Source organism: Aspergillus piperis (assembly GCF_003184755.1).
Source record: "Aspergillus piperis CBS 112811 unplaced genomic scaffold BO85scaffold_8, whole genome shotgun sequence".
Lineage (NCBI taxonomy): Eukaryota > Fungi > Ascomycota > Eurotiomycetes > Eurotiales > Aspergillaceae > Aspergillus > Aspergillus piperis.
The window spans coordinates 917,140-937,276 of NW_020291598.1; the positions used below are offsets into that span (position 1 = coordinate 917,140).

General features: G+C 51.1%; 9 protein-coding genes across 9 annotated transcripts; 5 read left to right on the forward strand and 4 right to left on the reverse strand.

Annotated features, from left to right (window-relative positions):
- Positions 1 to 313: 313 nt before the first annotated feature.
- Positions 314 to 2,402, forward strand: BO85DRAFT_291913 (MDM34 family protein). The gene is made up of 2 exons (XM_025655274.1): positions 314 to 897; positions 969 to 2,402. The coding sequence occupies exons 1-2, from the start codon at positions 563 to 565 to the stop codon at positions 2,323 to 2,325; spliced, it is 1,692 nt and encodes a 563-aa protein (XP_025515936.1). The 5' UTR covers positions 314 to 562; the 3' UTR covers positions 2,326 to 2,402.
- Positions 2,403 to 3,001: 599 nt separating this feature from the next.
- On the forward strand, positions 3,002 to 5,060 carry BO85DRAFT_396814 (CCDC47 family protein). Its single transcript, XM_025657007.1, has 3 exons — positions 3,002 to 3,195; positions 3,348 to 4,206; positions 4,291 to 5,060. The coding sequence occupies exons 1-3, from the start codon at positions 3,129 to 3,131 to the stop codon at positions 4,664 to 4,666; spliced, it is 1,302 nt and encodes a 433-aa protein (XP_025515937.1). The 5' UTR covers positions 3,002 to 3,128; the 3' UTR covers positions 4,667 to 5,060.
- Positions 4,992 to 6,713, reverse strand: BO85DRAFT_291928 (nucleoside transmembrane transporter FUN26). Its single transcript, XM_025655275.1, has 2 exons — positions 6,414 to 6,713; positions 4,992 to 6,350 (listed from the first exon to the last, which is right to left on the reverse strand). The coding sequence occupies exons 1-2, from the start codon at positions 6,587 to 6,589 to the stop codon at positions 5,189 to 5,191; spliced, it is 1,338 nt and encodes a 445-aa protein (XP_025515938.1). The 5' UTR covers positions 6,590 to 6,713; the 3' UTR covers positions 4,992 to 5,188.
- A 170-nt stretch (positions 6,714 to 6,883) lies between these two features.
- mdr2 (ATP-binding cassette permease mdr2) lies at positions 6,884 to 9,779 on the reverse strand. The gene is made up of 3 exons (XM_025665085.1): positions 8,383 to 9,779; positions 7,686 to 8,321; positions 6,884 to 7,635 (listed from the first exon to the last, which is right to left on the reverse strand). Exons 1-3 carry the CDS (start codon positions 9,619 to 9,621, stop codon positions 7,150 to 7,152), a joined length of 2,361 nt encoding a protein of 786 aa, XP_025515939.1. The 5' UTR covers positions 9,622 to 9,779; the 3' UTR covers positions 6,884 to 7,149.
- Positions 9,780 to 9,920: 141 nt separating this feature from the next.
- On the forward strand, positions 9,921 to 11,848 carry BO85DRAFT_477660 (Hsp90 co-chaperone CDC37). The gene is made up of 2 exons (XM_025662843.1): positions 9,921 to 11,079; positions 11,138 to 11,848. Exons 1-2 carry the CDS (start codon positions 10,115 to 10,117, stop codon positions 11,640 to 11,642), a joined length of 1,470 nt encoding a protein of 489 aa, XP_025515940.1. The 5' UTR covers positions 9,921 to 10,114; the 3' UTR covers positions 11,643 to 11,848.
- A 50-nt stretch (positions 11,849 to 11,898) lies between these two features.
- Positions 11,899 to 13,331, reverse strand: BO85DRAFT_449117 (clathrin light chain CLC1). Its single transcript, XM_025660092.1, has 4 exons — positions 13,184 to 13,331; positions 12,883 to 13,127; positions 12,716 to 12,822; positions 11,899 to 12,609 (listed from the first exon to the last, which is right to left on the reverse strand). The coding sequence occupies exons 1-4, from the start codon at positions 13,221 to 13,223 to the stop codon at positions 12,258 to 12,260; spliced, it is 744 nt and encodes a 247-aa protein (XP_025515941.1). The 5' UTR covers positions 13,224 to 13,331; the 3' UTR covers positions 11,899 to 12,257.
- Positions 13,332 to 13,416: 85 nt separating this feature from the next.
- Positions 13,417 to 15,645, forward strand: BO85DRAFT_449118 (CTD-interacting domain-containing protein). Its single transcript, XM_025660093.1, has 5 exons — positions 13,417 to 13,811; positions 13,871 to 13,962; positions 14,014 to 14,072; positions 14,126 to 14,267; positions 14,320 to 15,645. Exons 1-5 carry the CDS (start codon positions 13,714 to 13,716, stop codon positions 15,174 to 15,176), a joined length of 1,248 nt encoding a protein of 415 aa, XP_025515942.1. The 5' UTR covers positions 13,417 to 13,713; the 3' UTR covers positions 15,177 to 15,645.
- Positions 15,396 to 17,100, reverse strand: BO85DRAFT_468634 (t-SNARE syntaxin TLG2). Its single transcript, XM_025662280.1, has 4 exons — positions 16,855 to 17,100; positions 16,253 to 16,785; positions 15,849 to 16,192; positions 15,396 to 15,782 (listed from the first exon to the last, which is right to left on the reverse strand). The coding sequence occupies exons 1-4, from the start codon at positions 16,875 to 16,877 to the stop codon at positions 15,507 to 15,509; spliced, it is 1,176 nt and encodes a 391-aa protein (XP_025515943.1). The 5' UTR covers positions 16,878 to 17,100; the 3' UTR covers positions 15,396 to 15,506.
- Positions 17,101 to 17,428: 328 nt separating this feature from the next.
- Positions 17,429 to 19,976, forward strand: BO85DRAFT_519908 (calmodulin). Its single transcript, XM_025665086.1, has 6 exons — positions 17,429 to 17,888; positions 18,773 to 18,829; positions 18,920 to 18,935; positions 19,052 to 19,177; positions 19,245 to 19,457; positions 19,513 to 19,976. Exons 1-6 carry the CDS (start codon positions 17,844 to 17,846, stop codon positions 19,545 to 19,547), a joined length of 492 nt encoding a protein of 163 aa, XP_025515944.1. The 5' UTR covers positions 17,429 to 17,843; the 3' UTR covers positions 19,548 to 19,976.
- Positions 19,977 to 20,137: the final 161 nt, after the last annotated feature.

A 20,137-nucleotide genomic window follows, 5' to 3' on the forward strand; every position in this document is an offset into this window, starting at 1 on the left:
TGCGGTGACGTTATTCCTGCCGCTGGGAAAATTTTCTATACCCTACCTTCACAAAGAATCATCCCAGGAGATTTGTAGTCTGGCTGATAGCTGTAGATAGGCTGGTAGTGTGATATACAAATAACAAACAGCATCTGGATAATCTCTTGTCTACTAAAATAGGAGAATACCCACGATAAAAGAACCCGACTGAGCCGCCGCGTAGATCACGCGAGCGCAACACCACTGAACCAAGTACTGTAACTACCAAAACCGTAAAACTGACTGGCCGGACGCTCGGGATTCCTCGCCTTCTTTTTTCTTTCCATCCGTCGCCCTTTTCATCTTTTCCCTTCATTCCGGCTTATCGGCGCATCAACCCTTCCTCGCCCCTCTCCCTTCTTTCTCACTCTCACTCCACACTCACACATCTTCTACCTTCGACGGCGATACCTCCGCACTCCCGTCTAATCCTCATATACGTCTCGATATCCCTTTGTGTCCTATTGTCGATTATCCCACATTTTCCCCATGTCGCCGCCTCCGCTGAAATAAAACCCAACCCATCATTGAATGACCCGCGATGGCGTTCAACTTCAACTGGTCGCCGTTAATGGCGGACGCGAGCTTCTACACTCGCGCTCAGGAGCTACTCACTGCCGCCTTGAATAAATCGCCAAAACCGCCGATTATCGTGGACGATATCCATGTCACCGAACTCAATCTCGGCTCTATCCCGCCCGAGCTGGAGATCTTGGAAATCGGAGACCTGGCCGAGGATCGCTTTAGAGGCATCTTTAAGATGTCCTATACGGGCGACGCCTTTCTGACTCTGAAAACCCGCGTCCAAGCAAATCCGCTCAATACCTATCTTCTCACCCGACCGTCCTTTGCGACTCCCTTGCCGGTCGCTGCAGCGTATGTGTTGTTGGATTTCCCTAATACGCAGCCAAGCGCATCCTTGCTGACCTGATCGCGACAAATTGCAGAACTCCGTTGACTATTCCCCTTCAAATCACCCTTTCCGATTTCAAACTTTCCGGCTTCGTTATATTAGTCTTCTCGAAGCAAAAAGGCATCACAGTTGTCTTCCGAAATGACCCCCTTGAGTCACTCAAGGTGTCGTCGACCTTCGACTCGATCCCCTTTGTGCGCGACTTTCTACAGCGAGAAATAGAAGGCCAGCTTCGCGTTTTGTTTATGGATGAGTTGCCCGCCATCATTCATCGCCTGTCTCTCCGATTATGGGTTCCAGAATACCGGGCTGGAGAGGAAATGGCTAATCGCGCTACCAACACCGCGGGTGAAGGACCTGGCCAGGATCCTCTGGCGAGTCCTCCGCAGGATCCCGTGGATGCTCAGGGCAACGCTTTGGATGAATCAGAGATCGCTTCGCTTTCGTTGGATTCCTCGGTCGAGACGCACTCCTTGTTTTCACAGAAGAACTTGCTCCGTTTGGCCGCCCTTACGGACTCCCAGCGAACGCTATCACTGTTCACTCCGTCTATTCAAGAAGTGGTCTACCGCGCATGGACTTCGCCTTCTGACGCGGGCGAAGTTTCGGGTGGCGTAATGTCTCCCTTGAGCCCTGCACTTTCCCGGACACATTCCCAGGTTGGCGGAATGTCCTCCTTCCAGGATACAGCCAGCATGGTATCTTCACAGACGCGGTCTTCGACGAATACCCACACTTTCAGCAGCTACGGTCTGAGCTTGGGAGCTGGCCGCCATTCGAAATCCAATGCTCGCAGGCGGAAGAAGCGTGTGGTGGACCTGCGTCGTCCCAAGGCTCCAGAGGATGCCGCAAGTGTGAGCGGCGATAGCACCTACACCGAGACCACCAGTGCACCGTCTGTCTGCTCGGCACCTTTGCCGGTGGTCAGCGAACAGACCGATGACCCAGTGACTCCCCCGCTGTCTCCGAACAGTGAACTACACCTTCCCACCGTTCCCGAACGACACCGCTTGAGTATTTCCAGGCAGATGCCCCGCCGCGATATCGCGACTGAAATGTTGCGTGAGACCGGAGAGTCGTCGGCTCAGCCGGTCAACCATTCGGCGGTTGATGTTGACGCTACTCCGCGGGTGGCTGTACACCCCTATATTCCTGCTCAACATGACAACGAGAAGGGAGAAGCAAGCGCCTCGCGCCAGCTTCCTTCCAAGGCACTCCCATTCTCCGATACCAAGCCGACATCCAGCATCGTTGACCAAGCGCTGGTGGAACGACTGGCCGGAGAAATTGCTCGTCGCATGCGGGAGGAGAAATTGACTCCCGGCAATTCTTGCAGTTCGTTCTGGGATCGTCTCAGCCATGATGATGCCCCTCCGGCGTACGGTCAGTGACTAGTACAGCCTTGTGGGCGTCTTTGTACTCTTTTATCTTCACCTATTCTTTTCTCCACGGCTAGGATGCTCATACCCGTGCAATCCTCCCAGCTTCAGCGAGTCTGGAGCATTTCATGACCGATACGACACTGCATTTAATCTTGACTGTGCTTTACTGTGTTTTAATTGTTTCCAAGCGGGCTTTAGAACTTTGTACATTGATTGGACTGTACTCATAAAAGAATCTGGCGTGTTTTTTTTTCTTTCTTTCTGATTTTTGACCTGCGTGAGCGATCTGTTTCTGAGGGATACCACTTCGCTCGCTGAACTCTCTTTGACTGTGATTTCCTACTCTACTCTCCTTTGTCCATTCTTTCTCTTTACTGATATTTTTATGTTTGATTTGGGATTCGGAAGCTGGAAGCACGCAACCGATGGAGGAGTCAAAAGAATGACTGGCAAATCTGGGCTTAGTTTTGCCTTGCTGAATTGCCGTAGAGTTTCGAGCAATGCTACTGTATATTTTTTCTGATGAAATTGCGATAGCACGTATTCTCGCTTTGAAGCAAAATCACGATCGTAATAAGGAATAGTCATAATCCTCCGAAATCCCCACGATCTAAGCGTTCTCCTTATCTTTTGAGGGTTTGACGCCAGAGCGGTCGGCTCCACCGTGGCTCCGATCGGTTTGCGACGAACGTCAACCATTTAACTCAACCTGACGCCCGTTCGCTTCCCTCTCCTTCCCTTCCTTCCTCCGCCACGTCGCCAGTTTCCCTGCCCGTCCGTTCCCCAGTCCGTCCAATTCCCCATTCCTCATCATGGCGGGCCTGTTCAAGAACGTCTTTGGCGGTTCCCAGCCCTCGAACCCAGCCAAGGTTGACGATGGTGAGTCTCACAACACGCACACCCCAAACCCCAGCTTTTGCCTCGAGCTCTGTACCCCAGGAAAATAAAACCTTCCCCAGACCACCTTCAATTGCTCTCCCAGCTCTAGCTCACCGTAACAAACACTTCTCTAATCACTATTTTCAATGCAGATTTCGCCGACTTCGTCGAAGCTCCGGAGCCCTCCCCGGCCTCCCTCGTCGCCGGGTCCTCATCCATCCCAGCCGTGAACACCCAAGGCGTCACCCCAGTCCCCTACACCAAATGGTACCGGGTATGGGAGCGGACCTCGCCGCGAGACTTCATGCAAGAAGCGACTGTGATGCCCATCATCCTCCTAATCATCCTCTTCCACTTCTGGGGCACGCGCAAGAACCGCCGCAAGGCGCGCGACTGGGCGCAAGCTCACGCCTCCGCTCTGCAAAGCGAGTTCGCCGTTGTGGGTTTCGACGGCCCCAGCAGCAGCAACAGTGAAGGACAACCCGACCCCGAGTCTCTCCTCAAGGAACGCTCCGCTCAAGAATTCGCCTCTTACGCGACCGGTCGTCAGAACGTGGCGTTCGTGGACGTGGCCATTAAGCTCCCCAAGCGGTACAACCCTGTCACTTTCTGGACGGAGACTGTCCTGGGCTTCTTGTTTGAGAGCTGGTCCCCCCCGACGGAAACCTACGAGGCTACTGCGTACACCTTTGATGGAAAGGAGAAGGACGTTGTCCCGCTCCCGGCCAACGATCGCTCTTCCCTGAAGGTCAACAACTCGACCTACGATGGATTTATCTGGGCTGTTGTGCACAAGAACTACATGCGGAAGTTCCGTCAGGACCGCTACGACGCCAGCATCACTTTCACCAGGGATAACAACAAGTTGCCTAACTGGGTTACGGTCATGACGGAGAGTGCGGAGATCACGGATGCTTTGCTCACGAATGAGCTGGCCCAGGCTATTGAGAAGGCCGGCAATGACTTCAAGTACTTAATTGTTACTGACCAGCCTGTTGATAAGCCCATGAAGTGAGTTTCCCCCCAACCCCAAACATTACCACCTAATCCCCAGACCGAGCACACGTGCTAATCTACACCCACCCATCTATGCAGAATCGAGGAAACCACCCCCCGCAAGCGCATTGAACTGTCCGTCACTCTCCCCAGCAACGCCGAAGGCTACAGCACCACCCTGCCGCTCTTCACGCAGTTCCTCCGTTTCGCCGACCGCCTCGTCGGCTCTGCCCACTTCCGCCCCGAAGTGATGCGCAAGGTGCGCAGCACTCGCGACGAGGAGATCAAGAAGCTGCGTCGTGCGGATGAGGAGGAGAAGGCCGAGGAGCGCCGACTCGCCGCCGAGAAGGTCAAGAAGGAGGACAGGGAACGTCTCCTTCGTGGTATGTCTGCGGATGAGCAGAAGAAGTACCTGGAGCGTGAGCAGCAGAAGGAGCACCGTCGGATGATGAAGAAGAGTACGCGTAGGGGGTGATTTCTGTTCTGTTCTCTTTCCTTTATATTGAACGAACTGTGGATTAGGGGAATGTGGACATCGGCTATCGAAGTCCCTGCTCAAGTTATGGTTTGGTGGTGAGGCTGTTCGTTCGTTGTATATCTTCATGTACAATGTATTCGTAATTTTTTTTTCTTATTTGGATGATGATCTGGGATGATGGGGCTGGATTTGGTTGGAACGATGCCGTGGGGTCAGTCGTGTTCTTGACTGACTGCAGTGGTTTAATTGATCTACTAATGTATCTTGATGGCATGAAGGCTATGTTCGTTCTGAGTAGCTCCTTCGTACTATGAGCGACCTGTCTATGATAGTTTCAGCCTCGTGGCTATATACCTATGATTGATTAGGCACAATATGTAGATCGAGATCCTGCTGATAAGCAGCTCTGTGAGAAATACCCTAGCAAGACACCTACCCACGACAACAGTAAAGTACTTATGACGCCCGATCTATAACAACACCAGACACCAATGAAATCTCACCAATATATACCCGAAATCAAGCCTCAGCAACCAGAAAGCTCATCAAGCTTCCCGCAGTCAACCCGCCTACGAGCATCAATGCCATGAACCCACCTGCAGGTTCACGTTCGTCAGGAGACACCCACTGTCCAGCACCCATCATGCAATTACTCCCCAGGTACCCGTTACTTATGCCGAACAGCAACTGCACAACGAACAGGTAGAAAAAGTCACTTTCCACCACTGCCCCTCGGCCGCGAATGTTGCAGAGGAGGTACAGCGGGATGAATGCGGCTCGAGCAATCGAGAAGAGGAACAGCACAAAGGGACGGTTCACTAAGGACAGACGGGGAAATAGGACGAGCATTCGGCCCAGCAGATCACCTGCGTTCCAGAAGAAGAACGCAAGAGGGATGAAGACAGCCTGGTCGAAGAGTCGTGATCGTCCGGGAGTGTCGTGGACGGATTCAATCTCTGCTGTGAAGACGGGGAAGGTCATGGTGACGGTGAAGCAAAGGAAGATGGCTGTGGCCATGAAGCGGAGCTTCTTGAAGAGCGTCCAGAGGCTGACGGACTTGTTCTCGGGCACATCTGAGTCGCTGTGATCGTCTGTTGGGTCTAAGAGGGTTGATGATGCGCGTTGCTTTACGAGGGATAGGAAGGCCAGCAGAGCGAAGGACGACACGGCTGTGGCCGTGATAAAGTAGGCAAAAGCGGATTTGGATGACTCTTGTGGTGCTTTCTGTCCTTCTTTCTTGCTTGGTACGGAGATCACGGTGAGGATCTGGACAATGCAGGGTAGGACACCCGCTACGCCTTGGCCGCCCATGATGGCTTGGGTATACTCCTCTCTTCCGAAGCCGGAGACGTAAGCGTAAACGCCATTTTGATTTATTCCGGTCGCAAGACTGGCCCCGAATACCATGATCATGAGAAAGCCGAAGTATGTGCTCACTGAGACATCTTTCATCAAGATGGTGGAGAAGGCCAAGAGCGTGAATACCACGATGTTGATAAGCAGAGAGATAGTGACCCGCTTCGGATATGATGCTCCCTTCTGCAGCTTGGCCAGGATGAACGAGGAACCTAAGTTAGTAACGGTGGATACAGTCAATATTGAAGGTTGATAATGGGTTGCTGCCCAGTCGTCTGTGTGGAAACGGTGGTAGAAGTATGGTGCAGCAGCGAGGAACATGTTCCTATGACGTTCCGGTCTAGTTAGATAGATGCAGTCAATGCAGTTGCTGTAAGTTGAGACATACCATGCCCATAGCATCGACACACCCAGGAGGAAGAATACTGCATATTCGTATTTGGAGAAACGGGGATGCTCCAGCCCCTCACGAGCAGAGTGAATGCTCTCATTGTCAGCGTCAACCGGCTGCTCGATTGCTTCATACGTAGGCCGGCGAGCGATCAGCCCGCGGATACGCTCCATTGTAGCGAGTTATTGGGTTGTCCCTGTTCAAACGATGAGAGAGGACAGGGAGTAGTACGAGACTCAGCCCATGATGGTGGAAAAGTGAGGCAGGGAAGATCGACGGGGAGGACAAGAAGATGAGCAGCAGCTGGTCATGAGGCGTGACACTCGCCAAGAATGGTAATTCCGCGGGTCACGTTGGGCTGGGTGACTAAGAGGCTTATCAATTCAATGTTATCAAATACTAACTACTAGTAACTTCAATAGCTCTACAGCTCGAATAGCATGTCGGCAATTGCACACAGAGCATACTTCAGAAGTAGAGATGGGTATTATATTTTATCTATCCAGTCACCAAAAGCTGAGCCACCCCGGTGTTGGGGGGGGGTATCCCGTCGATAGATAGTACATCCAGCTAAGGCGGCCCAGCTGTCTAGACAATAGTGTACTATGTGCTCCATACAGGAGCTATATACTCTACACTGCTGAAAACAAGATAACGAAGAAAAAAGAAAGAAAACAACAAATGGGTGTCCGGAAAGGTAGGCGCCTCCACATCTATGAAGTAGCGGACGCTCCTACTTCTTCTGCTGATCGCGTTCGCTGCTGGCATCTTCGATGTCAGCTTCAGCTTCCTCTTTCTCCAACTGCCACAATTTTCCTTCTGTCGCTGGGCTGATAGGGGCGTTTGCCGGCGTGTTCTCGCCACCACTGATTTGCCATTCCATCAGCTTTGTGAAGGCGCCGTCAGGACGAGAGCTAAGCTCCTCGTAAGTTCCCTGTTCGGCCACCTTTCCATCAGGGGCAAGCACGATGATGGTATCAGAGCGCTTGATCGTAGACAGTCTGTGGGCGATGCTGATGGTCGTGTTGTTTCCACGAAGAAGGGCAGCAAGAGCGCTGTTGACCAATGTCTCAGATTCTGCATCAAGAGCAGAGGTTGCCTCATCCAGAATCAAGATATCGGGATCTTTGATGAGAGCACGAGCAATGGCAATGCGCTGCTTTTGCCCACCAGAAAGTTGAGCGCCGCGAGGTCCAACTTGAGTATCAAGTCCATCGGGCTGCAAGAAGTTAGCAAAATGTACAGTCAGAAAGCAAGTTGTCCACTTACGAAATCGCTGATAAACTGGCAGTTCGCCTTTCTGGCTGCTGCGATGATCTCTGACCTAGTAGCCCGTGGCTTGCCATAAGAAATGTTCTCAGCAATTGATCCCGAGAACAGGACAGGTTCCTGAGCAACAACACCAATCTTCCTTCGAAGGGACTTGGCGTTCATCTCGCTGATGTCTTGGCCGTTAATCAGGACCCGTCCTTCGGTTGGGTTGTAGAACCTCAGTAGAAGCGAAGCAATAGTTGACTTTCCTCCACCCGAGGGACCGACGATGGCAACGTTCTTTCCTTGCGGGATCTCAAAGTTCAATTCCTTGAAAATAGGAACGGCAGGTCGCGTGGGATAGCTGAAGTTCACGTTTTCAAAACGAATAGGACCACGGGCCGATTCAACCTTCTTGCCCTTCGTCGGGGATATCGTTGGCTCACGATCCTGCAATTCGAAGAGACGACTAGCAGCTCCAACACCCTTCATCAGCTCGGAGTAGAAGCTAGAGAGACCGAACATGCTGGAACCGGCATAAGCAGTATACATCAAAAAGGATGTCAACTCTCCAATAGTGATGCCACCTGACTGAACCATGCCGCCTCCAACATAAAGCAATGCAAGGATTGTCATGTTGCCCATGAAGCCAGTCTGATTGTGCTGTCAGCTAAGTGGTAATAAGTGATAAGCGCACAAATACAGGGGAACATACGGAACTGAAGAAGGTAGCGCTAATCAAAGATTCCCTCTTGCCAAGCTCGAAGATCTTGCGCACTTGGTTATTGTACCGGTTCACTTCGAGGATCTCACCAGCAAAAGACTGGCTAGTCTTGACATTACCAAGACGCTCTTCCGCAATTTTGGTCAAAGTACCGAGGTTTCTCTGGATCTTGCGACTGAGGTTCCTTATCGCCCTACCATAGAAGAAGGCGCCGAGACCGATCGGAGGCAATAGCACAAGCAAGACACTGGACAGCTTGAGACTGACATAGGTCATCAGACCAAAGCCTGCTGCACCACTAACCGCTGCTCGTAAGCCGTCCGACAAGTTCTGCGTAATACTTTTGCCCACGATAATGGTGTCAGAACCGAGTCGTGAGATCAAGTCGCCCACTCTGTTCGCATCGAAGAATTCCGCATCTTGCACAAAAGTATTACGGAAGAGCTTAGAGCGAAGCCTTGACACAATGCGCTCTCCAACGATACGTAGGATGACAATGCGCCCATAGTTCGCAGCGGCACCCAGTGTAAGGATACCAGCCAAAGCTCCATAGAACATCGGTACACTCAAGCCGAAGAGCAGATTTCCACCGCCCTCTTCGTCAGAGGTTTTTGTAGCTGCATCCATGATTTTGCCGATGGAGAAGGGAACGGACATGGTGATCGATGACGAAATAAGCAGGAAAAAGAAAGCAAACCCGAGCTTTCTAGCTTCGGGTCGGGCAATGAGCAGGAGTCTCCATATTTCTTTGAAGCCGGCTTTCTTGTTCCCAGATCCGTCTTTCGACAGCTTAGCAGCAAGGTTTACCTGCGCAGCCTGCGCTCCCTTTTCGGAGAGCTCGAAGCCCTTGTCTATGTCTTCATCTTCCTTGTCCTGAGCCGTGGCGTTGTTCGTTTGAGCAGATTTAGCCGTTGAGTTCACTGGCTTGGATTCCAATGACCGTTGCGAAGAGGAGAAGAACCGAGATTGCGCTATTAATTGCGACCGTATGATATCGAACCGTGAACCGTTACTTTGACGGGTGGATAGACCAGACGTCAGCGAGAAATTGTTGCGTAATGAACCCGAAATGCCCGAGAATTGTCGGCTAGGGACGCCAAAGATGCCAATTCCAGATTGATGTGGTCGAGCTCCAAAGTAAAGATCATTTAGTATGCTCCCATTCATCTGAGCTCCCCGTCTGGCGGTGACGCCGGGGGCCCAGGAAGCCAGCAACCTGGCTCCGCGCATTTCGGACGATAGAAAGCGGATTCGGATGGCTGCTCAAATGGATGCCAAACGGAGTAATCAGGGTGCCATATCCCACTAGACAGCCCGGTGTCTGCTAGATCTCATGACAAATCAAAGATAAATCGCTCTCCGGGAGACCGCTGGACGCTTGGAAGGCAGAACATGTCAGCCGTGAAGCCGCGAGTCCGGCCATCGCCGTTCGGCCTCGCATCGGCGACGGTTCTGCCTGCAGACACCGCCTGCCCTGATTCCGCCGCCGTCGAAGCTGGTCGAGAGCTTTCGATGATCCCTCAGAGCTGGGATAGGCTGCGCTCGTGCATTTCTTGCTTTTTAAGCTTTAAAGCTAGCTTGGAGTCAAGTTCGCTGACCATATATTCTCTGGAATCATATCCGTACAAACGACTCCACCCCATTTCCAGGCTCTATACATCTATTCGTTTACCCCACCCTCACCCCTCCTTATACCATCGACTACATTCCGCACTCGCCCAACATGGTGCTTGATTACAGCAAATGGGATGCACTGGAGCTATCTGATGACTCCGACATTGAAGTGCACCCGAATGTTGACAAGCGTTCTTTCATCCGGGCCAAACAAGCCCAGATCCATCAACAACGTGCCCAACGCCGCCATGAGATCGAGACGCTGAAGTACGAGCATATTGTCAACAACGGCCTCCTTTCACGAATCGATAAGCTTCTTACGGCCCTGAAGCAGAATGAAGGCTCCAAGTCCGTCGAGGAAGTGATCTTCCAGAATCTTATGGAGTTTGCAGGCAACCCATCGGACGACCATCCTCCCGCAGCCCCGGCAGGAGTTCATACTCAGGAGAAGGAACAGCCTAAATACTCACAGATGATGAGCGCTCTGGTTGACCAGGTAAAGAAGGAAATGGGCGACGTCAGCTCGGAGAACCTCTATCAGGAATATATCAAGGGTGTTCAGAGGCACAACGATAAGGTGCAGGGCTTACAAAAGGAGCTTCTTCAGAGACTTGCCCAGCTTGAAAAGGAAGAAGGCAGTAAGATTACCAGCGAGGGGTTGCACGAGGGGTTCAACACTTCCCACATTGCCAAGCCTGGCGAGGCCAAGGGCCAAAAGACGGAGACAGTTGAGCTTCTGAACCCTGGAGCTTCTACGGCGGGCTCATCCCAGCAAGCTGCTGCCCCAGCTGCTGACGATGATGACGAGGAGGAGGATCCTGAGAACGTCAAGGCCAGCGAACTTGCCAAACGATTCGCGAAAATCAACCGCAACGATTACCGTGCTTTGCTTCAATTCATCTCTGAGAACCCCCAGATTGTTGCTGAGAAGGAAACGGATGGTCTATTGGTTGAAGCGTTCAACAGCCAGATGGAAGGCAAAGAGGACTATGCCCGTACCTGCGTTCACCAAGGCTTGTTGTTGCAGTACTGCCGCTCCCTGGGTCGCGACGGTATCTCGCTTTTCTTCAAGCGGTGCGTATGCGAACGATCGATTGCCTTGAGTCGCTTGCTAACAGGTATATTCGTATAGTATCACAAACGCAGACCACCAGGCTGGAACCCTCTTCCGGAACGACGTCAACGAAACTTACCATAAAATCAAGACCCGCGCCGCGGAGCTGGCCAAAGACGGCTCCGCTTCTAACGACCCCGCTGGAGTGGAACAGATCCAGCTGCATGCAGTCGACCCGAACACTAAGATCACCATCAACATACCTTCTGCTGAGGGCGATGACCCTGTTGAAGTTGAGGCGCGCAAGGTCTATGAATCCTTCTCCAAGGATCTACAGAAAGCCTTGGCATCGGAGTCCTTAGATGAGGTCAACAAGGTCCTCGGTAAGATGAGCGTTGAAGAAGCCGAAGATGTCGTTGAGAAGCTAGGACAGAGTGGCATGCTGAGCCTGGAGGAAGGCATTGTTGATGCGACCACGGAGGAAGGAAGGAAGAAGCTGGAAGAAATCGAGGCAGAGAATAAGAGAGAAAGAGAGGAACAGGAAGTAGGTGAACCGGGAGGCGATATCACTGAGCTGGACTGAGGTATGAAATACAATAATGCATATGTTTGGGATGGTGGAAATGTTTGTATTCGTCAGCAGCGACTGTGTTAATGGTTGATTTGGATGAACTCAGATTGTTTATATAGCATCTAAGCCCCTACCTCCGAGTAGGAGGATTACAATGTGTGAATACATGCTCCAAGTAAGATGTACTTTTAGCGAATACCAAGTCCTTTGATGTTTTGCATAAGCGCCGTTCTTTAAGGTAGTAATGGACGTGGAAGGCAATTAAAATGTTCCAAAGTATGTAATCTACCTACATCAAGGGGAAATAAGCAACATAAGAAGACATGTGTTTAAGAATTGAACAGAAGACACATGTACTGAGAAATAGCCATTATCTCGAGTACTTGACGAACTCCTGTATAAGAAAATATGATCGGGTCGAGAATCTGAGGCGCACGGAGGTGGTATGAATGGTGACGGTCGTGATAATAAAAGGCGCTGGAATGCAGAGGACAAGGGTAATCTCCAGTGCTTCAACTCTTTCCCACTCTCTGAGATGTATCATTAGACCAAAGTCTTATTTTGTGGAATTCGGCGTTCTTCGCATCCAGAGTCCTTGTAGTTGGAACCCATTATAGTTTCAGCTGCTTAAACGCCGCTGACACCAGGGGCATTCTGGTCCTTCTTAAGGTCAAGGAGCAACTCTCGGAAGCGCTCCTTGCCGGAGCCGCTGGCACCACCCTTGGTTCCCTTTCCGGAGACATCGACAAGCTTCGCGATGCGTTCCCAGCTAGTACCTCCCGAAGAAGTGTCCTCCCGGTTGGACAGGAACTGATCTGCCTCAGCGCGAGTCTGGGCACGAAGCTTGTCGGTCTTGTTGTTGTATGAGACATAGAAGTCGTCAATATCCTCGCGCGCCTTCTTTATGGTAGCTTCCTTCTTCTCCTCCGAGATCTCCGCCCGACGCTGAATGTCCGCATCTCGCCGCTCACGCCATTCCCTGCAAGACATCTACCATCAGCACATGGACCCCATACAGGTGAATGGCAAAGAGTTGTGAAAGTCATGAAAGTCATTGGCTGGCTGCTGATATGGGTGACACATACCTGACGGGCTCTGGCTCCTCCTCCGGGGCTTGAGAGGTGTAGTTGGAATACCCGGTGGGTGGAAAGGGGGCACCCGACCCAGTGATTGTGCCGCCAGGAGCAACTTGCTGGTAAATTCGCAGTCACGTTAGAGACTCCCCCAAGCATATACCAGAAATGTCTCATACCTCGTTTTGTGTGTCGAGAGCAGGGAAGGAAGACTCGAATCCAGCGATCTCCTGAGGCTCAGCACCACCCGCGGACGGGGCGGCATCCGCACCTCCCAGCAAGTCGTCGTCATTGTTTATGTCGTCGGCGACATGATCTTGGGGAGTCGCAAATTGTTCCGCATCATCACCGAGCATAGCACGTTCGCGAGCTAGGAAGTCATTTTCATCTGAGGCACCGTTGGTTTCAACAACTTCGGTCTGGCCTAGAGACCGGGGTTAGTGTTATGTAGTGTTGGCGGGCATGATGCCGGCTGCTCACCTGCAGAGAAGTCCTCCAATGAAGGGAAACGATCCGCCATACTTTTCAATTATCGTAAATTGAGTTATAGATTGATTTCGCGAAGAAGTTGAATTAAGAGAAAGGGGTCAAATGAGGAGAGATGAGAATGTGAACGTAAGGCTCCAGCTGGCGTCTTGGGGATCGAGCGGACCGTTCCAAGTATGAATGGAGAACCCCCCGGATTCTGCCAAGAAGGCGGTCTGACAGCTACACAGCAATTACCAGGTGCGACGGATGAGCTTCACTGTTCCTCAGGACCATTTCACTCTTTCACGTCAGATTTCCAGGGCAGTGGTCATATCAATCCGACTCAAGCTGAAGTGAATCTCTTTTCTATTGCGCATCCTTGGTACATTGTGCCCGTTGTCATTCGTTTCAGCATTCGCGCTTAAGGAATAGCGATCCAAGTCCAAGCTCGCGGCGATCAAAACACACTGCATTCACACATCTTTCATTACTCTTTCTATCAGAGATTTCTTCTACCTCGGCCATATTAGCAAGTATTCAGAATGGCCTATACGGATGATGCTGTGAAAGCGAAGCTTTCAGCCCTCAACGAAACCCAGGAAGGCATTGTCACAGTTGCGCAATGGGTCATGTTTCACAGGTAAGATGACAACTGTTCGTATATACAAAGACTCTGCTCATATGTTATTTCAATATTAGGCGACACGCCGAACGAACCGCACAGCTCTGGCTGCAGAAACTCCGCGATTCCCCAGCACCGAAGCGCCTGAACCTGATATATTTGGCCAATGGTATAGCTCATGTTCCGAATCGGTTATAGTTCGACACTAACAGCATCTCAGAGGTGGCGCAACAGTCTAGAGCTCGCCGGAAAGAGGACTTCCTCATCGCATTCTCGCCGGTTGGTTTATCATCTTTGAGACCTGGCAGGTATCAGAGGTTAACGTTTACCAGATCATCGCAGAGGCCACGGCTATCGCATACAAGGGTTCCTCAAACGATATTCAGCAAAAGATTCGTCGCGTGGTTGAAGTATGGAGACAGAGATCTATCTTTGAACTTCCCATTCAGGAGGCTGTAGAAGCTCGAGTAGATGGTAGGTCGTCTTGCTGTTCCATACTTCATTCATCCTGCTTACTCCGTAGTAGAGATCGATAAGTCCCGCTCTACCGGTAAAAAGCCGTTGCTAGGAGGGTCCCTCTTCTCGAGCTCGTCGGGCTCAACACCGTCTGAACTTCAGCCTCTAGTGCCTCTACAGGTAGCCGTTTCAAAGGCTACCGTGGCTTCAACTGCATCTGCCACAGCTGCGAATGCAGAGTATGACAAGATGCACGACCCCAACACGCCTTTGCCTACCCCTCCAGTGCATGCGGCGCGGCTTAGCCAGCTGTTGAAAGCCCTTGCGAATGCAGAAAGCTCTGTATCCGAGGTCATCAAATCACGCACCGCTCTCATCGAGGGTCTCGAGAAGCTCCTCGCAACCAATCGCTCAGCTTTATCCAAGGAACAATCAATGGTCGCACAGTTGACGGAAAGAAAATCGGAGACGGAAGCCACCAAAAGAGAGGTTGAAGATGGGATCATGCGCGGGCTCTCTGCCGAGAATTCGCCTGCGATCAACCATGGCGATGCTGGGCCAGAGGGAGAGCCTATTTCTCGTCCAGAAGTTGAGGCCCTGACTCCTCCACCAGTTGAGGCCATTACACCTGTTGGCTCTCCCAAGCAGTCCGCACAGGACTCAGACTTCAGCGCAGTACCTCCTCAGCCCCAGATACTGGGTGGATTTACCCTGCCTGGTTTCGGAAATCCGGCCGATTCTTCACTTTCGGCGGCGGGCTTCCCTCCCGCGGGACTCGGCGAGCACCAAACAGACGGTTCGAACGGGCTCCATGCCAAGAGACGCAAGGTTACGCATGAAGAGGAGGATTACGCTCGATTCGCAGGCGGCGACTTGGATGCTGATGTAGCTGAGCTCTTGAAGCAGGAAGGTGATGCCCAGCAATAGGCCTTTTAGATTCACACACTTTGCGGTCGGTGGCAGGCGCAAGCTTGCTTATCTTTCAACCCGAAAGACTCCAGTTTTACTTTCAACATTATCTATTCTGTCGTCTTATGTGCTGTTTACTGAGAATGTAGTTATCCATTTTCTGTTGCAAGGCGCGCCCATTCTTGCCTATTATGATAATATCTGGATATCCACTGTTTATGCGATTAGCAATACGTCCGAGATTTATGCCCGCAGGACGAATTAGTTTCTCTCGAAAGGAATCAATACGTCGCTGGAATACATTTGAATTAGTTTCATTACTATTATCATGGAACACTGAAATGTGAACTATCGAAATATATCCGGGTCACCCCATTTGTTTCTCGCAATCCGTAATGAAGAGGGACTCCTTCTGCGGCGGTATATGGTATGGAAGGCACGAGGAGTCATTGTGGGCGGCTGTTCATTAGTTTGCGGGGGAGGTGGCGGCGCCGGTGCCGGAGCGGGATCCGGGGAACTGTGTTTCTTCGGCTTGACTAGTAGGACAATAAACAGGCCTGCGACTATGATCACCAGCAGGAGCATGATCTTGCGCTTCACTGTACGTCGTTGGTAGTTTGTAGCCTGCAAGATGCAGATTGGTTAGTAGAGAACTTTCTGCTCGGGTGGCTGCATCAGACGCGAACGTACCACTTTCAGCTCTTTATCCGCGGCCTTGACCTCCGTGCCCATCCGCTCGATATTATAGTCAATCCGATCCAGCATGGTACCCTGATCGATAACCATAGACTGCAGCTCCCGGAAAATATCCGACAGCTCAATGATACCTTTCGCGATGTCGTTTATTTCCCGTTCCCGCTGTTCAATGGCGGCATCGTTCTGGCCCGTCAGTCGTTGCGACGTCTGCATCAGCGTGGATTGCGAGAACGACTTGTCCGCATCGGATTCCATAAGCGACGGGTCTGTGTATGGGTTCTGCATCGGTGTCGGGGAACGTTCAAACGGCACTGATCCACCCTCCAGTCCTCGTAACTCTACCACACAACTGCGGTTAGCTTGACAAACAGACGTAGCGCAGCCCAGAATAAACTCACTCTTCAGATATGTACTCTGTTTCTTCCGGAACCGAGCACTAGCCTCTTGCACCCTAGCAGCAAGAGATATCTGCAGGTTCTTGGCCATAGTTTCATCGCCGCTGCTAACTCCACCCTGTTGTTGGGCTTCCCGTACCATTGTCTCAATCTTCTTAACCGCTTTCTGGCATTCATGAAAGGAGCGCGTGATATCCTGTGTGAGTCTTTCTATAACTAACTCATCTTGCTTTCGTACGTCCTCGTCTCCGAATCCCGGTAGAAGGTGTTTCTGGTGTAGCTTATCGAGGTGGGAGGACTTCTGCGCAATGTCCGCAAGTAGCTCCGTCACTTCCTCCTGTACGTCAACCCAGCGCGGGGGTAAAACGTCCATCTCGATAATTGCGTCGCCATCGTCGTCGAGACCGCCGGTTTCTGAAATGAGTCGCCGGCTTTCTTCAGGCTGCGACAGGCTATCGGAGAAGCCATTGGAAGCTCCGAGATAACGTGGCTTCTTGGCTGGATGATGCGCGAACGACTGGCGGTAGGATATGTAGCTGTATCGAGGATGGATGTTAGTTCATGATCTTCGACATTCTGGATGATAAATCCCGGGATGCAATTACAGGTTGGTCCGGTCCCGCCACATTGTGAAGGGTAGGAAGAGAGGGTCGTTGGTCTGCGGTGATCCTTCGTCGGGGATACTCTTAAGCCACCCTGATCATTGTCCGGCGAGGGATGCCGTTAGAATGGGTAGCGAAATTCGAGTCACAATAAACTCAGAGCAGAATATCTGGACATATGAAATGGCAGTGAGGGGTATAGGCCGTTTTTCCGCGTCGTAGAATCGAGTTTCGTAGGATGTATTCGATAGGACCGCTGTACTTCCCGGAGCTCCCCATCTCCATGTTGCACATGAAGGGACGGCCGCACCAATCCCAATGCGGTATCACCCGAGCCGATCTAAATATATTACGTCAGCCACGATGGTCTGAGACGATGCCTGAGTAATTATGCGAGATTATGCATCTTAATTGGATTGGTCAAGTTCGGAAGATGATGTCCTGGATGAGGATAAGAGGTCCGTCATGGGCGAGAGATACATGTGGTATTGCTGTCTAGTGTGTTCCATGGATTACACACTATAGATTAGATGCCGCACCGTCATTGCCTGTCACAAAAGAACTATGTTGTGTAGATGCTACTTGGCTACTAGAGCATTATGAGACAAGAGTGACGGCTACCTATTTCTATATTTGAAGCAATACTTCGCGATAACCGATCGTATTGGTCACCCAGCTGATGCAGTCTAGACACACATATAGTGAGATACTATCAAGAGGCATTGCCTAGGGATCAAGTTCGTATAATAAGGTGTTGATAGGAGCACGTAGCAGCAGTCGGATGCTCTGAATGCGACGAGATGTGGAGTGCTAGAAGGAGTAGATGCATCAATGATCAAACAGCTGCAATGGGGCTATCTCAGGTGCAGGTTTGTTATGGTTTGTTTTGGATGTATCAAGCAGTTTTGGCAGGTCAGATAGGAAGAATTGAGATCGGAAGTTAGTAATTTGATTGCATGCTCTAGCCTGGATATTGCAGACTATGAGCAATCATGTTGGCAATGGAGGTTGTCAGTCTCACTTTGCATGATTATAAAGTATGCCAAGCCCAGATAACTTGCGCAGTTATTCCATACTTATGCCGCCTGAAGAAACAAGCCATGGTTCTAATTGCGAAGGTTTTAATCAAGGGCATAGAAGTCTCAGGGGATGGAGAAGAGTCATCTTCTGCTTCGTGATTTGCATGACTGAACCCTCAGGTACAGGAGTTGTCCCATATCAAGGTTCCAGGGTATAGTGTCTGAACAAGGTTCGTCCTGGTGAAAGGCAGGCGGGACTTGTTGCCTTCAAGCTTTGGTACTGCCGGGATCCACGGCTGGTCGTCAGCAACTGGCCAAAAGGCGCCTACTTACAGATTACATGCAAGGCTGCGCTCGACTTGCAGCCATTCAAACGATTATGTTTAGGCAACGGGCATTTTCATAAGGCAGATATGACGGGACGCTGCGAGCCTGCAGCAGCTGAAGAAAAAGCAACCAACCAAAGCATGGAGAGGGAGCGTGCAAAAGGAGGCGAATTGACAGACGGGCGGGCAGGACAGAACAGCGTTTCCAGGCGCAGAGGGCACATGGTGGCCAGGGCGGGTCACGTTTCAGGCATAAGCGACCGCCTTGCCAGGCGTCCAGCTCAATGGTCATTTATTATTATGATGGATTCGGGTTCCCCTTAAATCATCTTCCACCAACACCACCACCACCTTCTCCTCCCCCCACAGCCCTTTACCGCTACCGTTCAAGCCACCAGCTTTCTTGTTCCCTTTCTACTCAACTTCATTACCCTCCCGTGACTTATCACATCCCATATTAACCATGGTATGTACCTCCTTCCTCGCTGTCCCGGCCAGTTGCGTTGAAAATCCCCCACTTTGCGGGGCAGATCTGCCTGGCATTCTCGACAGGATTGCTGACATCGCATCGTCTAGGCCGACTCTCTGACCGAAGAGCAAGTTTCTGAGTACAAGGAGGCCTTCTCCCTCTTTGTGAGTGCTCCCTGAATGAACTTCCGGTCACTCAAATTGATGACCTATCTTGACCGGCTCATAATGCTAATGTATTCTCGAACTCAATAGGACAAGGATGGCGATGGTGGGTGGAATTCTGTCCCCTTTACGTTTTACCTGTAGCGCTCGATCCGACCGCGGGATTTCGACAGCCATTTCCCCATCGATCTGAATCATTATACTGATGTAATTTGGAAATAGGCCAGATCACCACCAAGGAGCTCGGCACTGTGATGCGCTCCCTCGGCCAGAACCCCTCCGAGTCTGAGCTTCAGGACATGATCAACGAGGTTGACGCTGACAACAACGGAACGATCGACTTCCCCGGTATGTGATAGATCTACGCCTGTAGGGCGGGAATGCCGTATGGGTTGTGATTGACTTTTGCCGCCAGAATTCCTTACCATGATGGCTCGTAAGATGAAGGACACCGACTCCGAGGAGGAAATCCGCGAGGCTTTCAAGGTCTTCGACCGCGACAACAATGGTTTCATCTCCGCCGCGGAGTTGCGCCACGTCATGACCTCCATTGGCGAGAAGCTCACTGACGACGAAGTCGATGAGATGATCCGTGAGGCTGACCAGGATGGTGATGGCCGCATCGACTGTATGTTTCCCATTCTTGATATGCCCGTGATATAGCATGCTAACTCTGCTACCAGACAACGAGTTCGTCCAGCTCATGATGCAAAAATAAACGGCTCTTCATGTTCTATTTGTCTTGTGTTAGCGGAAAGGGTGGGGAACAATGAAATCTACTCCACAATGTCCCATCTTTTATCCCATCCCGTCTCTTGTAGTCTCATTATTTGGCTATGACCCTTATTCATCTTGATGATCGAGCGCTTCGCATTATCACTGTTGGTTCTAATGTTGCAGGAATGGTAGAGGCGACCATAGGTCTAGACTGGTTTGAGCGAGCTGGGATTGAATATGTCAGACAGGGAGGGCTCTGTCTTTGCTGGGAGTTCCTGCGTGATGTGGCCCGCAAGGGTTATTTGTTCCTCTTTATACCCGCTTACCCCTTTCACCATTGTCCATAGTCCCGTGTCGTGATTCGTTCCTTTGCCCGTCTGACAACTCGTAGTGGCTCGATTGCATCGGATAATAACCATTTTGATATTCTAAGACTGTTCTGATGTAGACAGGAGATAATGGATTTATGCTGCTACTTTGTTTAAGTCCAACACTCTGCCTCCGGGTCTCAACAAAGAGCACCGAATGTGGAGGCTTTATGTTAAATAACCCAGCTTCTAGCGCTTTTTGACGGCTACCCCTGCACATCGC

What these genes read in the sequence shown, in the direction of transcription:
- BO85DRAFT_291913 (XM_025655274.1), top strand. Translation starts at nt 563, where the DNA reads ATGGCGTTCAACTTCAACTGGTCGCCGTTAATGGCGGACGCGAGCTTC. An exon ending in CCCTTGCCGGTCGCTGCAGC is followed by an intron (nt 898 to 968) that starts GTATGTGTTGTT and finishes GACAAATTGCAG; the next exon opens with AACTCCGTTGACTATTCCCC.
- BO85DRAFT_396814 (XM_025657007.1), top strand. Translation starts at nt 3,129, where the DNA reads ATGGCGGGCCTGTTCAAGAACGTCTTTGGCGGTTCCCAGCCCTCGAAC. An exon ending in CCCAGCCAAGGTTGACGATG is followed by an intron (nt 3,196 to 3,347) that starts GTGAGTCTCACA and finishes TTTTCAATGCAG; the next exon opens with ATTTCGCCGACTTCGTCGAA. An exon ending in CCTGTTGATAAGCCCATGAA is followed by an intron (nt 4,207 to 4,290) that starts GTGAGTTTCCCC and finishes CCATCTATGCAG; the next exon opens with AATCGAGGAAACCACCCCCC.
- BO85DRAFT_291928 (XM_025655275.1), bottom strand. Translation starts at nt 6,589, where the DNA reads ATGGAGCGTATCCGCGGGCTGATCGCTCGCCGGCCTACGTATGAAGCA. An exon ending in GTGTCGATGCTATGGGCATG is followed by an intron (nt 6,351 to 6,413) that starts GTATGTCTCAAC and finishes GGAACGTCATAG; the next exon opens with GAACATGTTCCTCGCTGCTG.
- mdr2 (XM_025665085.1), bottom strand. Translation starts at nt 9,621, where the DNA reads ATGCGCGGAGCCAGGTTGCTGGCTTCCTGGGCCCCCGGCGTCACCGCC. An exon ending in GCGCTACCTTCTTCAGTTCC is followed by an intron (nt 8,322 to 8,382) that starts GTATGTTCCCCT and finishes CAGCACAATCAG; the next exon opens with ACTGGCTTCATGGGCAACAT. An exon ending in GCCAGTTTATCAGCGATTTC is followed by an intron (nt 7,636 to 7,685) that starts GTAAGTGGACAA and finishes AACTTCTTGCAG; the next exon opens with CCCGATGGACTTGATACTCA.
- BO85DRAFT_477660 (XM_025662843.1), top strand. Translation starts at nt 10,115, where the DNA reads ATGGTGCTTGATTACAGCAAATGGGATGCACTGGAGCTATCTGATGAC. An exon ending in ATCTCGCTTTTCTTCAAGCG is followed by an intron (nt 11,080 to 11,137) that starts GTGCGTATGCGA and finishes ATATTCGTATAG; the next exon opens with TATCACAAACGCAGACCACC.
- BO85DRAFT_449117 (XM_025660092.1), bottom strand. Translation starts at nt 13,223, where the DNA reads ATGGCGGATCGTTTCCCTTCATTGGAGGACTTCTCTGCAG. An exon ending in CTCTCGACACACAAAACGAG is followed by an intron (nt 12,823 to 12,882) that starts GTATGAGACATT and finishes CGAATTTACCAG; the next exon opens with CAAGTTGCTCCTGGCGGCAC. An exon ending in GAGGAGCCAGAGCCCGTCAG is followed by an intron (nt 12,610 to 12,715) that starts GTATGTGTCACC and finishes GATGTCTTGCAG; the next exon opens with GGAATGGCGTGAGCGGCGAG.
- BO85DRAFT_449118 (XM_025660093.1), top strand. Translation starts at nt 13,714, where the DNA reads ATGGCCTATACGGATGATGCTGTGAAAGCGAAGCTTTCAGCCCTCAAC. An exon ending in CAATGGGTCATGTTTCACAG is followed by an intron (nt 13,812 to 13,870) that starts GTAAGATGACAA and finishes TTTCAATATTAG; the next exon opens with GCGACACGCCGAACGAACCG. An exon ending in TGTAGAAGCTCGAGTAGATG is followed by an intron (nt 14,268 to 14,319) that starts GTAGGTCGTCTT and finishes ACTCCGTAGTAG; the next exon opens with AGATCGATAAGTCCCGCTCT.
- BO85DRAFT_468634 (XM_025662280.1), bottom strand. Translation starts at nt 16,877, where the DNA reads ATGTGGCGGGACCGGACCAACCT. An exon ending in ACAGAGTACATATCTGAAGA is followed by an intron (nt 16,193 to 16,252) that starts GTGAGTTTATTC and finishes GTTGTGTGGTAG; the next exon opens with AGTTACGAGGACTGGAGGGT. An exon ending in CGGATAAAGAGCTGAAAGTG is followed by an intron (nt 15,783 to 15,848) that starts GTACGTTCGCGT and finishes TGCATCTTGCAG; the next exon opens with GCTACAAACTACCAACGACG.
- BO85DRAFT_519908 (XM_025665086.1), top strand. Translation starts at nt 17,844, where the DNA reads ATGTTGGCAATGGAGGTTGTCAGTCTCACTTTGCATGATTATAAA. An exon ending in TCACTTTGCATGATTATAAA is followed by an intron (nt 17,889 to 18,772) that starts GTATGCCAAGCC and finishes CGCATCGTCTAG; the next exon opens with GCCGACTCTCTGACCGAAGA. An exon ending in CGGAACGATCGACTTCCCCG is followed by an intron (nt 19,178 to 19,244) that starts GTATGTGATAGA and finishes TTTTGCCGCCAG; the next exon opens with AATTCCTTACCATGATGGCT.